The sequence below is a fragment of the Ooceraea biroi genome, chromosome 9 (assembly GCF_003672135.1).
Source record: "Ooceraea biroi isolate clonal line C1 chromosome 9, Obir_v5.4, whole genome shotgun sequence".
NCBI classification, from domain to species: domain Eukaryota; kingdom Metazoa; phylum Arthropoda; class Insecta; order Hymenoptera; family Formicidae; genus Ooceraea; species Ooceraea biroi.
Genome location: NC_039514.1, coordinates 3,926,624 through 3,941,951, shown reverse-complemented (window position 1 = coordinate 3,941,951; position 15,328 = coordinate 3,926,624). Strand labels below are relative to the sequence as shown.

Sequence of the window (15,328 nt, the reverse complement as noted above, 5' to 3'; positions counted from 1 at the left end):
AGATACGGCTAAATCCTTTTTTGAAGCTACTGAGACATTATTCTATCCTCCTAAACTTATCTCTTCCTGATAGCAATGTAACAATATTAGAAGCTAAATAAAATATCTCCTTGTTAAATCACATACCTAATGAAGAGTTCCTTGTTTTATATAGGCTATTTAAGGATCGAATACAGGAAACTTCTAAAACCTTTCATTCTAAGAATAGTAGTAGTGTAATTGACATCGTTGAGCAAAATATTAATTGGAATGAGAACTCATCACAGTGAGTTTGCTGTTGCATGTCTACAAATAATTTATGCCTGTCTCTAATGTAGATAGTGAAAGAGCTATTTCTGGTTATGGAGATGTGCTAAGCCCTAAGAGGTGCAGGTTAAAAGCTGACAACGTAGAGATTATGGTTTGTATGTATTTTGGGGACGATGTGGATGACGAAATTAATGACTAATAACTATAGAGAAACGATAGGACAACTGTGTCAATGCCCAGATTCACAAGTTGATGTTATGTTAGATCAATTGTCAATTGAATTTCGCATCTTTGAATTTGTATATCTACAAAATTTTTAATTGATATTTAGAAGATATTGTGTAGATATCAACGATATTAGATATCAAATTGATTTGATCCGAATAATCAATTTGATCTTACATATCATCGACTTGTGAACCCGGGTGTCAATATTTTGGATAATAGATTTTTTTGTTTTATGAGAAAGCACATTTTGTCTATCCGTTGACATTTCATTTAAATTTTAATTGAAAGTTAATTGAATGTTTAATTGAAAGTTTAGTTTAATGATAGCTAGTCACGCTAGACATGCTAGTCTTCACTGTTTTATGTTGTGTTCTGTTCTGAAGCATTTGGGCCATTCTATGTTTTATTAAATAAAATTATCTATATTTTTAAAAACAACACTTTTACTTTATTTGTCACCGTCCTTTCCTTTTTGCATATTAGAAAACGTTATTTTTTCTTTGAAAGTATCTTAAAATGCCCATTCCTATAATTTTCATATAATTTTAAAGCTGTTACATATTACATCGTGCATAAATAGCGGATTTAACAAGCATAATTGTCGCATAATTACTACTTTTTCGCGCATAATGAGAGCATAATTAGGCATTGTTTTCGGGCATAATTCAGAGGTGTTCAAAAGCATAAAGTATATATCCTTAGCAATATCTAAATTCTTCTGTTGTAAATATTCGTATTCATTACGTGCAGCTCTTTCTAATTTTTCCAAACGACGACGATGAGCTGCAGAAAGTAAGTGATAAGGCTTGCGACTGCGCCTGTTCGCCAAACGCAACATATTGATGAAACAGAATATCAATAAAAGAAATGAACAAGACGAAAAAATAGCAACTCGAGGAAAAATGAATAAAGTCTGAAATGGAAAAGTCTAAACACAAAAAGACAAGTTTTTCTAGTCAACTTGGACTATGATATGATATGAGATGATACGTACTGAATAATATATAATAAATGATATATAGTATAAAACCCTCAAAGAAATAAAAATTAAATTAAGTATGAATACTGTGTTTGCAAGTATTCAAGAAGCAAGATGACGTAAAATGACGTTTTAATGACGTTAGAGACGTTGTTTAAAAAGTGGGCAATTGAAAAAAATAATTTGTTATTAAGACTATTGGAAATCTATCGGAAATCTATCGGAAGTCTTATAAACTCAATAAATTAGAATAAGATTAACAAAATACCTGCAACAAATTATACAAACCTCGTCCGTTGTAAGTATATTTCAACAATCTGACCTGTCAATTAAGAATGAAACATTATTATTACATTATGACGGCAGAAATATGATAGTGGAAGATTGTTATGTTACGACGGCAGATATACAGCAGAAATTATGTTTTATTACGAAATGATGGCAAAAACAGATAGCAGAAATGAATTAAGAAATATTACATTATTTTACTTAATTTTAATATTATGTGCTTTATTTATTAATACTTTTTTTATTTTTTGTAGGCAGATTCTTTTGGTAATGCTACACACAGGCTGCGTTCCGATATTCACTGTCAGTACTGAAAATCTATAGTTTATGTCATGTATACTATATATTTTCAGTACTGACAGTGAATATCGGAACGCAGCCACAATAAACAGAAAAATATTGAAAATCAACAGAATTATTTAAATTTATCTTTTTCTTCTGTTCATTATACAGATCACGAACTTTCATATTTGGAAACATCATTTTCATCAAGTGATACACATTGCACAAAAAAATTCAATACAGGGAATGACAATAATCAGAATGACAATAATCATCAAGAAAGTATTACCAATGAACAAATTCTTCTCGATAAATGCTGAAGAATTAATTTTAAAAAGAGAATTTTTACTAGCTGATTAGTTGGAATTTTTACATAATTATATCTCATTTTATTTGTAAAATATTTATTGTACATTAGGAAATTTTTTGAACATTGCTTTGTAATATTGTTTTTAGATCACAAGATTATACTATAGTACTCGATGAAAAGCTTTTTATTGAGATGTATTTCTCCAGTCTGAAAATTCAAATTTAAAAGTTCATTGCTCAACATTTGGCAGTCCTCAACATTTTCAAAATGAAAAAGATGACGCTATTAAATACTTATAAGAGCCTCTTGGGAAGAGTATAAATAAAAATCTTAACAATAACATATTTAAAACACAAAATAAAACACTCAAGCAGATATATTTTGATATTTTACAACATCTTTAAATCAAAATTAAATAAGAATATTTTATATATTGTACAGGAAAATGGGTAAGCTTCATAAAAATTTCTTGAAAGGAATAATTTCGAAATGTGGAAATATAACTATTAATAAACAATAGAGTCCCGAATGAAGATCATTTGCTTTAACATGTAGTTAACAAATTAACTACAGCTCGAAAGCTTATAATTACGTAAGAGAAAAATTTTAATGCATTTGAACTCATTCAAAAACTTTATATATAGTAGTAACATAGAAATTCGGAAGCATTAAAATTGAATCAATTGAAAAACGTTGTAAAGCAATGTTAATTCATTTTATAAATATATTCAATGATCTTTTTAATATTTTGTTATTTATTTTATATTTATTATATCACAAAATATTACACTACAAAATGTATTATATGTTTATTACGTTATTAAATAAAAAAGCTTTAATAATAAAGAATTAATATGTATAAAAAGAATTGTACAATTTTAAATTTTTTTATTCGGAGGCCCGATTGAACTAACGTCGTGTAATTTTAATTTTAGCTTAACTCACGCTTTGTCTGTTTCTAAAGGGTTACAAGTCGGTTAGAAGAATAATTAGAAAAGTGAGTAAAATTAAAGTTACGCGACGTTGGTGTAACCGAGCCTGAATCTTTTATTTCAGGCGTATATATACACACACATGTATGTTCACACGTATGTGCGAAGCTGAAAACAAAATATGGCGGTCCTTCCCGCCTATCCTTGAGTACGTTCCATTTGGCGATCGCAACAACGCGAGCGTCATTCTGTCTTTATTGCTCACTGAATATTAAATAAAGATAGAATGACGCTAACGTCGTTGCGAGCGCTAAATGGAACGTACTCCTTGTATATGCTCCGATATTGAGAGGTATTTTGAACAGACTCCGACAATCATCCGCGTATGTTACGTCTCAGCCACAAATGCGAAGCTACGCGCAAAATAACAACAAATTTAGAAAAAATATGTATATCAAAGAAAGTATAATATAATATTTCGGCTGCATTTCTACTATTAACATTTAACATAACACACGCATTCGATTACTGCTGTATTTTTCACAAAAAGATGATTTCGCTTATTGTCATCTCGCGCAAGCATATACACGATTTCCGACAGATAAATATAAATGAAAAAATAAAGATAAGTTCAAGGAATGAAAAATCGGAATAAAAAGTCATATTGAATGATTTTCAAGAAAAAAGATTTAACAAATTAATTGTTATATGAAAAATTACTTACCTCAAATCTCTCTGTCTGTCTGTCTGTCTGTCTGTCTGTCTGTCTGTCTGTCTGTCTCTCTCTCTCTCTCTCTGTCTGTCTCTCTCTCTCTCTCCTCGTAATAAGTAGAAAATTGCGGAAGAAGAATACGTCCGTACAGGTCCACGTTATTACAAAGAAGAACGAGATGCAGCGTAGAGAAAAACAATATCGTCTCGCTGGGAGAGTAACAATATGTCTCCAAGGAGACAAATTTGCCGCGCTAAGAGATCTCTCATTATGCACGATTCACACTGATTCACATTGCGTGCGTCTACGCGTTATAAGAAAATGATATTTATAATAAAAAATAATATAAGTAGAGTTGACCAATTAGAAAAGGTCTTAATGTTCAATTAACATAATATGAACTATCTCAAGTAGCAAATCTTGCTGACGCGCGTTGCGCGCGTCAAAATAATGAGGCTTTATTTATATAAATTTATATAAATAGCAATCAAACTCCATATCAATATATAGGAATATTAAATATTCATCATTGCGCCAAATTATAATTTAAATTTTAATGATAAATTTAATAAACAGTTATTACTTCGATCAATTATATCGCATTTTCAGGTTTTAATACATACTCAGTACGTAGTACTGGTATGGTATAATTCTTAATTGCGATGTACTGAACAGTATGCAGTATAGGTACAGTGATTGTACGCTGTATCGTAATATCATGTATCCTTTTTGTACTGATATTGTATGGTTACGCCTACACTGCCATCTCATGACAGTACAGTAGCAGTACGGTAACAATATCTGGTGCGGTAATCGCACGCTTGGCTATCTGGGTAGGTACAGGGAGGGGAAGTGAGGAGGTTCAACGCGATAAAAAGACACAATTTGATCGGAAAAAATATTTTAATTAACGTGATTAATGTGTTTACATAGAGAACATATACAGGGTGGCCCATTTTAATTTATACAGTCGATTTTTTAAAAAACTAAAAGAGATACGAAAAAATGTTTCAGACAGACATGTCACGATTTCGAGGGGGACATAAGATGATACCATTGGTTTGACCTTGAATAGTCGTTTGAAGGTCACGTTCGCGTCACGATCTTCGGATCACCTTCAATTTCTTAAATTGAAACCCCAACTTTTTATTGCAGATTCTTATTCTCCATCGAAAAGTAAGTAACTTTTGTCTGAAACATTTTTCCGAAAAATGTCATCTTATGTCCTTAAAATGTCCTCAAAACTCATCTTGAAGATCATTTTAAGGACATAAGATGACATTTTTCGGAAAAATGTTTCAGACAAAAGTTGCATGTTTTCTCGCGTAGAATCCGAATCCGTAATAAAAAATACTATGTCTCATTAAAAAAAAATTTCAGAATTCTAACTTCCGGTCTGAAATTTTTTTTTAATGAGACATGGTATTTTTTATTACGGATTCGGATTCTACGCGAGAAAACATGCAACTTTTGTCTGAAACATTTTTCGGAAAAATGTCATCTTATGTCCTTAAAATGATCTTCAAGATGAGTTTTGAGGACATTTTAAGGACATAAGATGACATTTTTCGGAAAAATGTTTCAGACAAAAGTTACTTACTTTTCGATGGAGAATAAGAATCTGCAATAAAAAGTTGGGGTTTCAATTTAAGAAATTGAAGGTGATCCAAAGATCGTGACGCGAACGTGACCTTCAAACGACTATTCAAGGTCAAACCAATGGTATCATCTTATGTCCCCCTCGAAATCGTGACATGTCTGTCTGAAACATTTTTTCGTATCTCTTTTAGTTTTTTAAAAAATCGACTGTATAAATTAAAATGGGCCACCCTTATATGTATATATACAGGGTGTCTGAGACCACCCGTACACGCCGAATATTTTGATAACTGAGCGTGACAGATAAAAATGTTTTAATCAAAAGTTGTAGGGCTTTAACAATTACATGAAATGGTGATACATATTTGACCTTGACAGCAGTTATGCAGGAAGTCTCAAGGTCAACTTTAAAATCTTAAATGGAAACTCCCATTTTTTATTATATCATCTTCTTCTACCAATTAATTGGAACAACTTTTGTCTGAAACATGTTTTCTGAAAATGCTTCCATTGACCTTGACATGTATTTGAAATAAAAACTACATTTTGAAATAAAAAAGTCTCGCTCTTAACATAATCCAGAACTAACGACGAGGACGTGGCGAGTTTCTAGTTCCATGTTTTTTCTTAATTTAAAAAATTGTAATGTTTTTAAAATGTTTTCAGTGGTACGGCCAAAAAAACGGAAAAATAATTAATAAACATAGTGATACCAAATACTATGTTACACAAACCAATTATGAATACGTAAAAGCATTTAAAAAAAACTGAAATAGCTGTCCCAAATACGGGACATTATGCACCAACGGGTTAACAACGTTTCTGAGTGAGTGAGTATGTTTGTTCAAGCAAAGTGTTCAAAGTGAGCACCGTTTTCTGCGATGCACATATCTACTCTGCGTTGGAAGGAATTAGTTGCTCGAAGAATCTCATCAGCACCTAAAGATCGAATTGCTTCACTTATCCTAAGGATCATATTGTCCCTTATAGTCGGACGTTCATGGTACACCAAATCTTTTATCCTTCCCCAAAAATAATAATCTAAAACGGTGAGGTCCGGTGATCGGGGCGGATAATTGATGGGACCATATTTGCCTATCCATTTGTTGGGAAACATAGCGTTTAGTATTGTACGAACAACTCTCGATGTATGCGACGGGCATCCATCTTGTTGAAACCACATGTCCAAGCGCAATTGCAGAGGAAGATTTTCTAGTAAGATGGGAAGATCTGTCTCTATCAAAGCTGAATATCTATCAGCGTTTAGATTTTCTTCAAAGAAAATAGGACCTACGATCTGACTTCCAATAATGCCACACCAAACATTAACTTTCCACACATGTTGATGATCTATTTCTCTCAACCAGTGAGGATTAACTTGTGACCAATAACGACAGTTCCAAGTATTATTAGATCCGTTACTTTTAAATGTACATTCGTCAGAAAATAAAATTTTAAGGTGAAAATCAGGTGGTTGCTGTCTTATCCAATTGCAAAATGCAAGTCTCTGTTGAAAATCATCATACTTCAACGCTTGGTGAACAGACATTCTGTAAGGGTGAAACTTGTTTGCTCTCATAATGCGCCAAATAATGTCACGACTAACGCCAGAATCTCTTTCTCGACGTCTCAAGGAATCATGAGGGTTCAACTCTACCAATGCAAGAATTTCCGCCGTTTTTTCATCCCTAATTGGACGGTGGATCTGTCTACTTTTGTTATGTTCAGGCTGAATGACACCTTTAGTTCTGATTCTCTTAGCCAAACGTGAAAAAACGTTCCGCGAGTGAGGAGTCCGATCAGGATAACGCTCTCGCCATAATCTTTCAGCTCCACTGAACGTACCTCGACACTCACCCAAAATTAACAGCATATCATATGCTTCTTCATTCGAATAGGACATGGTTAGATAGATCTTTACGAAATCTTTGCTAGAAACTTTTCGAATAATAATTACCGAACCGTTCATCAATTTCAAGAGTTTTTATATCATTTTATAGCACGCTTTGACGAAAGCAATCCTCCTATTTATGTGTTCGTAAACTCGGCGGAAAGCTATTTCGGAAAAGTACATACAATACTGTCGCTGCGTTGGGGTAAACAAGTCGTCGCCAGCGAGCCGTTTTGTTTACAACTCAAGTAAGCACTTCCTGTCTTATCGCCGAGTATCGTCCTTTTAAGCACATAAATAGGAGGATTGCTTTCGTCAAAGCGTGCTATAAAATGATATAAAAACTCTTGAAATTGATGAACGGTTCGGTAATTATTATTCGAAAAGTTTCTAGCAAAGATTTCGTAAAGATCTATCTAACCATGTCCTATTCGAATGAAGAAGCATATGATATGCTGTTAATTTTGGGTGAGTGTCGAGGTACGTTCAGTGGAGCTGAAAGATTATGGCGAGAGCGTTATCCTGATCGGACTCCTCACTCGCGGAACGTTTTTTCACGTTTGGCTAAGAGAATCAGAACTAAAGGTGTCATTCAGCCTGAACATAACAAAAGTAGACAGATCCACCGTCCAATTAGGGATGAAAAAACGGCGGAAATTCTTGCATTGGTAGAGTTGAACCCTCATGATTCCTTGAGACGTCGAGAAAGAGATTCTGGCGTTAGTCGTGACATTATTTGGCGCATTATGAGAGCAAACAAGTTTCACCCTTACAGAATGTCTGTTCACCAAGCGTTGAAGTATGATGATTTTCAACAGAGACTTGCATTTTGCAATTGGATAAGACAGCAACCACCTGATTTTCACCTTAAAATTTTATTTTCTGACGAATGTACATTTAAAAGTAACGGATCTAATAATACTTGGAACTGTCGTTATTGGTCACAAGTTAATCCTCACTGGTTGAGAGAAATAGATCATCAACATGTGTGGAAAGTTAATGTTTGGTGTGGCATTATTGGAAGTCAGATCGTAGGTCCTATTTTCTTTGAAGAAAATCTAAACGCTGATAGATATTCAGCTTTGATAGAGACAGATCTTCCCATCTTACTAGAAAATCTTCCTCTGCAATTGCGCTTGGACATGTGGTTTCAACAAGATGGATGCCCGTCGCATACATCGAGAGTTGTTCGTACAATACTAAACGCTATGTTTCCCAACAAATGGATAGGCAAATATGGTCCCATCAATTATCCGCCCCGATCACCGGACCTCACCGTTTTAGATTATTATTTTTGGGGAAGGATAAAAGATTTGGTGTACCATGAACGTCCGACTATAAGGGACAATATGATCCTTAGGATAAGTGAAGCAATTCGATCTTTAGGTGCTGATGAGATTCTTCGAGCAACTAATTCCTTCCAACGCAGAGTAGATATGTGCATCGCAGAAAACGGTGCTCACTTTGAACACTTTGCTTGAACAAACATACTCACTCACTCAGAAACGTTGTTAACCCGTTGGTGCATAATGTCCCGTATTTGGGACAGCTATTTCAGTTTTTTTTAAATGCTTTTACGTATTCATAATTGGTTTGTGTAACATAGTATTTGGTATCACTATGTTTATTAATTATTTTTCCGTTTTTTTGGCCGTACCACTGAAAACATTTTAAAAACATTACAATTTTTTAAATTAAGAAAAAACATGGAACTAGAAACTCGCCACGTCCTCGTCGTTAGTTCTGGATTATGTTAAGAGCGAGACTTTTTTATTTCAAAATGTAGTTTTTATTTCAAATACATGTCAAGGTCAATGGAGGCATTTTCAGAAAACATGTTTCAGACAAAAGTTGTTCCAATTAATTGGTAGAAGAAGATGATATAATAAAAAATGGGAGTTTCCATTTAAGATTTTAAAGTTGACCTTGAGACTTCCTGCATAACTGCTGTCAAGGTCAAATATGTATCACCATTTCATGTAATTGTTAAAGCCCTACAACTTTTGATTAAAACATTTTTATCTGTTACGCTCAGTTATCAAAATATTCGGCATGTACGGGTGGTCTCAGACACCCTGTATATATATATATATATATATATATATATATATACATGGTACTGTATTATATATATATATATATATATGTAATACAGTACCATAATACAGTACAATGATGTATTCCGGATTTCGTATTGGCATTTGCCTATTGTGGCGACTGTCCAATATTTCCGGAAGCATGCATTTATAGTAAAAAAGTGTTAAGAAAGCAATTATTTGATCTTTCCAAAAAACTTCATCTCTGCTAACACGCACTATTTTGAAGCTTTTAGGCGTCCACACGGCAAACATGCAATATTCTCGCCGTGTGATATTTAATTGACATTGAACCTGATAAAAGAATCGATGTTTCTGATTCATTTTATCAGGATTATATATATATATATATATATATAATCCTTTTATATATATATATATATATATATATATATATATATATATAAAATACTTATTTCACGGACTTTTGTAATTTGTTACTTTCTGTTGCAAATTGTCGTTGCTACATAACACAAATTATAATTGCATACGTTTATTTGTGAGTTGATATAATAAGTAGAGCCAGAGACGGCGAATCGTGTACTGGCAAGATAAAGCCAGAGACGATAATTCGTGGACTGGCACTTATACTAACAATACAGGCAGAAACGATAATTCGTGGGCTGGCATTTACGAAAACTAAAGCCAGAGACGTTCATTCGTGGGCTGGCATTTATAAAAAAAATACAGCCAGAAACGGTGATTCGTGGGCTGGCAGTTGAAAAAAAATAAAGTCAGAGACGGTCATTCGTGGGCTGGCTCTTACTATAACTAAAGCCAGAGACGAAATTTCGTGGGCTGGCATTTATGAAAAATAAAGCCAGAGACGTTTCGTAATTTGCTACTTTCTATTGCAAATTGTGGTTGCAACAGAACGCTAATTACGACGCTGTTGTGTATTACTGCACTACACATCGCATTATCGAAATAATGTTGGGACGCTGGCTGCAGTCCAGTTGACATTATAAATATTTCGAAATACTGTGTATTTCTTTTCTTCTTTCTAAGAAAAAGAACAAGAAATAAAGAGTATTTCGAAACATTTGTCATAAATGTCACATCTTCCCAACATGTTGAGAATATCAACCATGTCGGTAATTTGCCGACTTCGTTATCGACTATGTTACCGATTTAGTTACATCTAAATAATGGCGCTTTCGCGACGGAGTTCGGCCATCACTCCAGGATCCCCTTAATACACGCCTACTAAAGCTTAAGCCGTTTGTTTACATATAAAATTCATATAAAAAGAAGTCTAACAAATTTCACGCGTTTAATACTAAACGCTGAAAGAGAGAAAGAGAGATTTCTTGTAATACTCGGTCTAGCAGCGCCAAGTATTTTGCATTAAATATTATTTAATCAATAAAATTTTTATATTTTTTTGAAAGTAGTTGTATAACAAATTTTCAAGACAATATATACGTATATTCTCTTTGTAATTGGTAAGATACTACCACTTGGTTTTTTTAAATTGTTGTACAATAATTAATTTTCGAGGTAATACATCCTCTTTGCAAGTAGCGCAATTTGAGGATTTCATAAATTTTTTTGAAAAATACTATAAAATAATATTTAAAGACAATTAGAACTACTATCGCTTGAATTGGAATAAGATCATTGAATGAGAATATAAAGGTACATATTACTTGGTTTAATATTTTTTTAATTAAAGAAACTACCACATTGGTTTTTTCGAGCATATATCACGCGCATACTTGGCGCCTTTTTTACTTTTTTTGAAAAAGGTAATTTTATCGAGTAGTATGGACAGGCAGAGAAAACATGTCGGGCCGAAAGAAAGAGATAGCGACTGGTGACGACCAAGCGCTGTCTCTTTTTAACCAGTAGTGTAATAGAGAATAGAATAAGAGAGCAATGGCCGTCACTTCGTTCCCTCTTCGTCTAACCTAACCTAAATCGAGGGACACTTTTTCATGGCTTCCATGTACGGATCGCACAGTCCATACTATATGTCGACGTCCAGAGATCATCCGAAGAACCCAAGACATGATTTTGGAAGACCCGGAGACCTCACTCTGGAAATTAGCCTCCGTCTTGGGAGTGGATGGAGACTGTGGCCTCTGGGAGGCCGTACATATTTCAACAAGACGGCGCACCCGCTCACACGAGCCATTTAGTCCAAAATTGGCTCTCAGACAACGTCGACATGTTTTGGTCGAAGGACTTCTGGCCTCCTAACAGTCCCGACCTAAACCCTCTGGACTACTACGTGTAGTCGAGAGACACCAATAAGTCCAGGCACCCCAACGTCAACAGCCTCCAGGCCGCTATCGAGGCAGAGTTCACGGTTATGAACCGCGATCATTTGAAGGCAGCGTGCTCGCGCTTTAGGGCGAAGATCGAGTAGGTGATAGAGGCGCAGGGCGTCTATATAGAATACAAGTTCTTAGTAAGGATCCGTTAAGTGAGATATAACGGCATTGTTTTATATCTTTGTATATTGGCTTAAATAAACAACTTTTTGCATAAAACTTTTTTTATCCGGATTCTAACGGCGCACCCTGTACAAAGAATATTCATATATATAACCAAGGATCAAGAAACAGTATATAATACCTTTATATGGTAATACATTTGGTCGAAGTCTTCTTGTACCAATTGAAAGGTCAAAAGCATTTTCACTGAAGTATGCCGAACAAATTCTTCCTCCAACTGGAACTGACTTCGTAGATAGTTCTAGTATATCTAACCATAACTGTCTTATTGTTTTATTCTTTAGAAATCTACAAATTAATTCGACGTGTAATTATATGTTATATATTTTATATTTTTATCATTGTTTGAGAACACGCGAGTCAGCTAGTAGGTTCGCGGTGAGACGGACATTCACAACGGGCACAAAGGAAATGAATTGCAGCACGGGTAATTTTATGAGTTGTCTTTAATGTAAAACACAAATGTACAATATTTACAATTGACGCGAGGTTGGCACACGGGTCGCCGAAGCGGTTTACGCGGCACGTCACGTCGTATGAGAATACTTTGGTCGGGAGCTTTTGTAAGAAGACTCTCGAAAGTTTGAGAAGCACCGAGATCGCGGCACACGTGCACCGCGCGTGGTCGCCTGAGAAGCACGCGGGCTCTACCGGAGTTATTGTCACGTCAAGCTCCACGAATAAATATTTCCAAGTTGAATGAGACGTCCGAAAATTGAACCGAGCACTTCCGTGAGCCGTATAACTAAACTATGCACTAAACTAGCCTAATGAAAACGAGCGCGCACTTTTGCTGCTACCTCATGGCCGGTGTAACGAACCGAGAGTGATACGACGCGCGTGAAGACGAAGTAGCCCGACCGGGGGCGCGATAAGACGCCGCGCCGCGATCGCGACCGATATGTGATGTCATCTCGCGGATCGATGATCGATTCCGTAACAATCATATTTTATAAGATATGATCCGGTCTTACCGATGATATGATATATTCAAATTTCTTTCTTCTTTTAGTCTTCCTAACACTGGATGGCTTACAGTGCGATTTTTGCACTGTTTTATGATGCACTGTGGCATTATGCGGCACAGAAATGTATATACGAGGTGTGTACAAAAAGTTCGTGCACTGAATTTGTTTCTCCGATGTGGTAACGCTGTAAGTTTCTACAGTGGTGCAACGTCTAGAGAGAAGCCTCACGTGTCCTAAGTAAAAGTTTGGTCACGGTCGAGTGAGATCTCTGCATTTGTTGTCTGTTTGTGTGAACGTACTTTTGATCGTGTCGGCGGAATGGAACGAGACGTGTTTACCGAGCAAAGAACCAACATTAAATTTCTCGTAAAACTCGGCAAAACGGCCAGGAAATTCCACAAATGTTGGAAATGGTGTATGGTGAATCTGCCATGAAGCGTAGAACTGTGTATAAATGGGTCGATCGATTTAAGGAAGGGAGAGAAAGCGTCGATGACGACGCACGAGCGGGGCGCTCTTCAACATCACGTGTCGATGAAAACATTCAACGTGTTTACGATTTGGTGAAGGCAGACCGTCGAATTACCACTAGAATGATTACAGAAAAACTTGGAATAAGTAATGGTAGTGTTCAGACAATTTTAAAAGAAGATTTGAACATGCGGAAGCTGTGTACAAAAATTTTTCCGAAAGTTTTGACTGACGAGCAAAACAACGACGTGTTGATTGTTGCAATGACTATATCGAGAGTGCTCAGATCCAAATTCTCGAAAGGGTGATAACTGGAGACGAATCCTGGATTTACGAGTATGACCCTGAAACGAAAAGGCAGAGTGAAGAGTGGAAGCACTCTGGTTCTCCTCGCACCAAAAAAGCGCGCAAGAGTCGTTCAAATAAACCATGCTCATCCGTTTTCTTCGATATTCGTGGAGTTATTCATCATGAATATGTTCCAGTAGGTCAAGCTGTTAATGCAAAATTTTATGTTTGAAGTCTTGAAGCGTCTGCGTGAACGTGTGCGACGTGCACGACCTGAATTGTGGGCGGAGAACGCGTGGATCCTGCATCAGGATAATACACCTTCGCACACCGCGCTCGTTACGCGTGAGTGTTTGGCCAAAAACAAAATCACTATCCTGGACCACCCTCCCTATTCACCTGATATAGCACCCTGTGACTTCTGCCTGTTCCCTAAAGTGAAAAATATTATGCGGGATGAACATTTTGTGAATGTTGATACCATACAATGAGAAACGACGAAGCTCCTAAAGGGACTGACAAAGAAGGACATGCAGCACTGCTTTCAAGAATGGAAGAAGCATTGGACCAAGTGCATTCTGTCAGGGGGAAACTACTTTGAGGGTGACCACATCCCCGTTCCAGAATAATTTAATTTGAAGTTTTGGCGAACCGAGTGCACGAATCTTTTGTACACACCTCGTATATAATAAATCGGATATTTTTGAGAAATCAAACAATCAAGCAACACAAAATCTATTTATATTTCTCAAAAAGTGATCGCACTATAACCTTAAAAGATCGCAGCCAATCACCAATGCGGCACCAAAAGTACCATGTGACCATAGCCCTCCCGTCCCGAAGCGGCTTCACTCCCCGCGGTTACTGCTCCGTCCCCCTATTCCTATGAGTAGGTATATAGGGCAGGTTCTAACCCATGGGGCTCGGGGGAAGGGGGGGGAAGGGGAGTGAAAGGGGGAGGGGAGGGGAAAGGGCGGGAGCGCCATTTTGGATTTCCCCCGCCACTGGATTTCCCGGATGTGGTTTTCCGGTGATTCACCGGAAGCGAGTCGGGTCCTGGTGGGAGATATTTTTGGGCCGGGTGTGGTTTTCCGGCCATAACGTTCCGTTTTTGGACGTCCGTGACGTCGCGGTGGTCCCGCGACGAGTCCCCGAACCGGATGTGGTTTTTCGGCCGATAACGTTCTATTTTTTTGACAACCGCTGATAGAGGGTTTCCCTCGAATGAAGGGTATAAAAGACGCGGTGCGCGTCCGATCGAGCAAACGCGTCGGAGTCGGTATTCCTCGAGCAACCCGTTGCGATTGACCTTTGGTCGCATGGAACCCAATAAGTCCGTTTTAGAGAAACCGGGATCGAGTGACGCGTCGACCGTCGATAACGAGTTGGAGGAGGCGCTCAGGGTCCTGGGCGAGGATTTCATGGATGAGGTGGAATTGGATATCGTTTTCGAAGAGTTTGATACGATTCGCTACACCTTAGATTTTTTGTATCGGATCTGGAATCCGTTACGTTCGGCGGCGCAAAATATACGAGTAATAATCGCTTTTCTGTCGAAGTATCTGTGGAATTGGAG

At 36.5% G+C, this 15,328-nt stretch overlaps 2 protein-coding genes across 2 annotated transcripts; one reads left to right on the top strand and one right to left on the bottom strand.

Moving 5' to 3' along the window:
• Nucleotides 1-6,281: 6,281 nt before the first annotated feature.
• Nucleotides 6,282-7,622, bottom strand: LOC113562530. Its single transcript, XM_026972218.1, has one exon. The coding sequence runs from the start codon at nucleotides 7,546-7,548 to the stop codon at nucleotides 6,424-6,426; it is 1,125 nt and encodes a 374-aa protein (XP_026828019.1). The 5' UTR covers nucleotides 7,549-7,622; the 3' UTR covers nucleotides 6,282-6,423.
• A 129-nt stretch (nucleotides 7,623-7,751) lies between these two features.
• On the top strand, nucleotides 7,752-9,094 carry LOC113562531. The gene has a single exon (XM_026972219.1). It carries the CDS (start codon nucleotides 7,827-7,829, stop codon nucleotides 8,949-8,951), a length of 1,125 nt encoding a protein of 374 aa, XP_026828020.1. The 5' UTR covers nucleotides 7,752-7,826; the 3' UTR covers nucleotides 8,952-9,094.
• Nucleotides 9,095-15,328: the final 6,234 nt, after the last annotated feature.

Bases quoted from the DNA above. Each gene is read 5' to 3' on its own strand.
- LOC113562530 (XM_026972218.1), bottom strand. From the start codon at position 7,548: ATGAACGGTTCGGTAATTATTATTCGAAAAGTTTCTAGCAAAGATTTC.
- LOC113562531 (XM_026972219.1), top strand. From the start codon at position 7,827: ATGAACGGTTCGGTAATTATTATTCGAAAAGTTTCTAGCAAAGATTTC.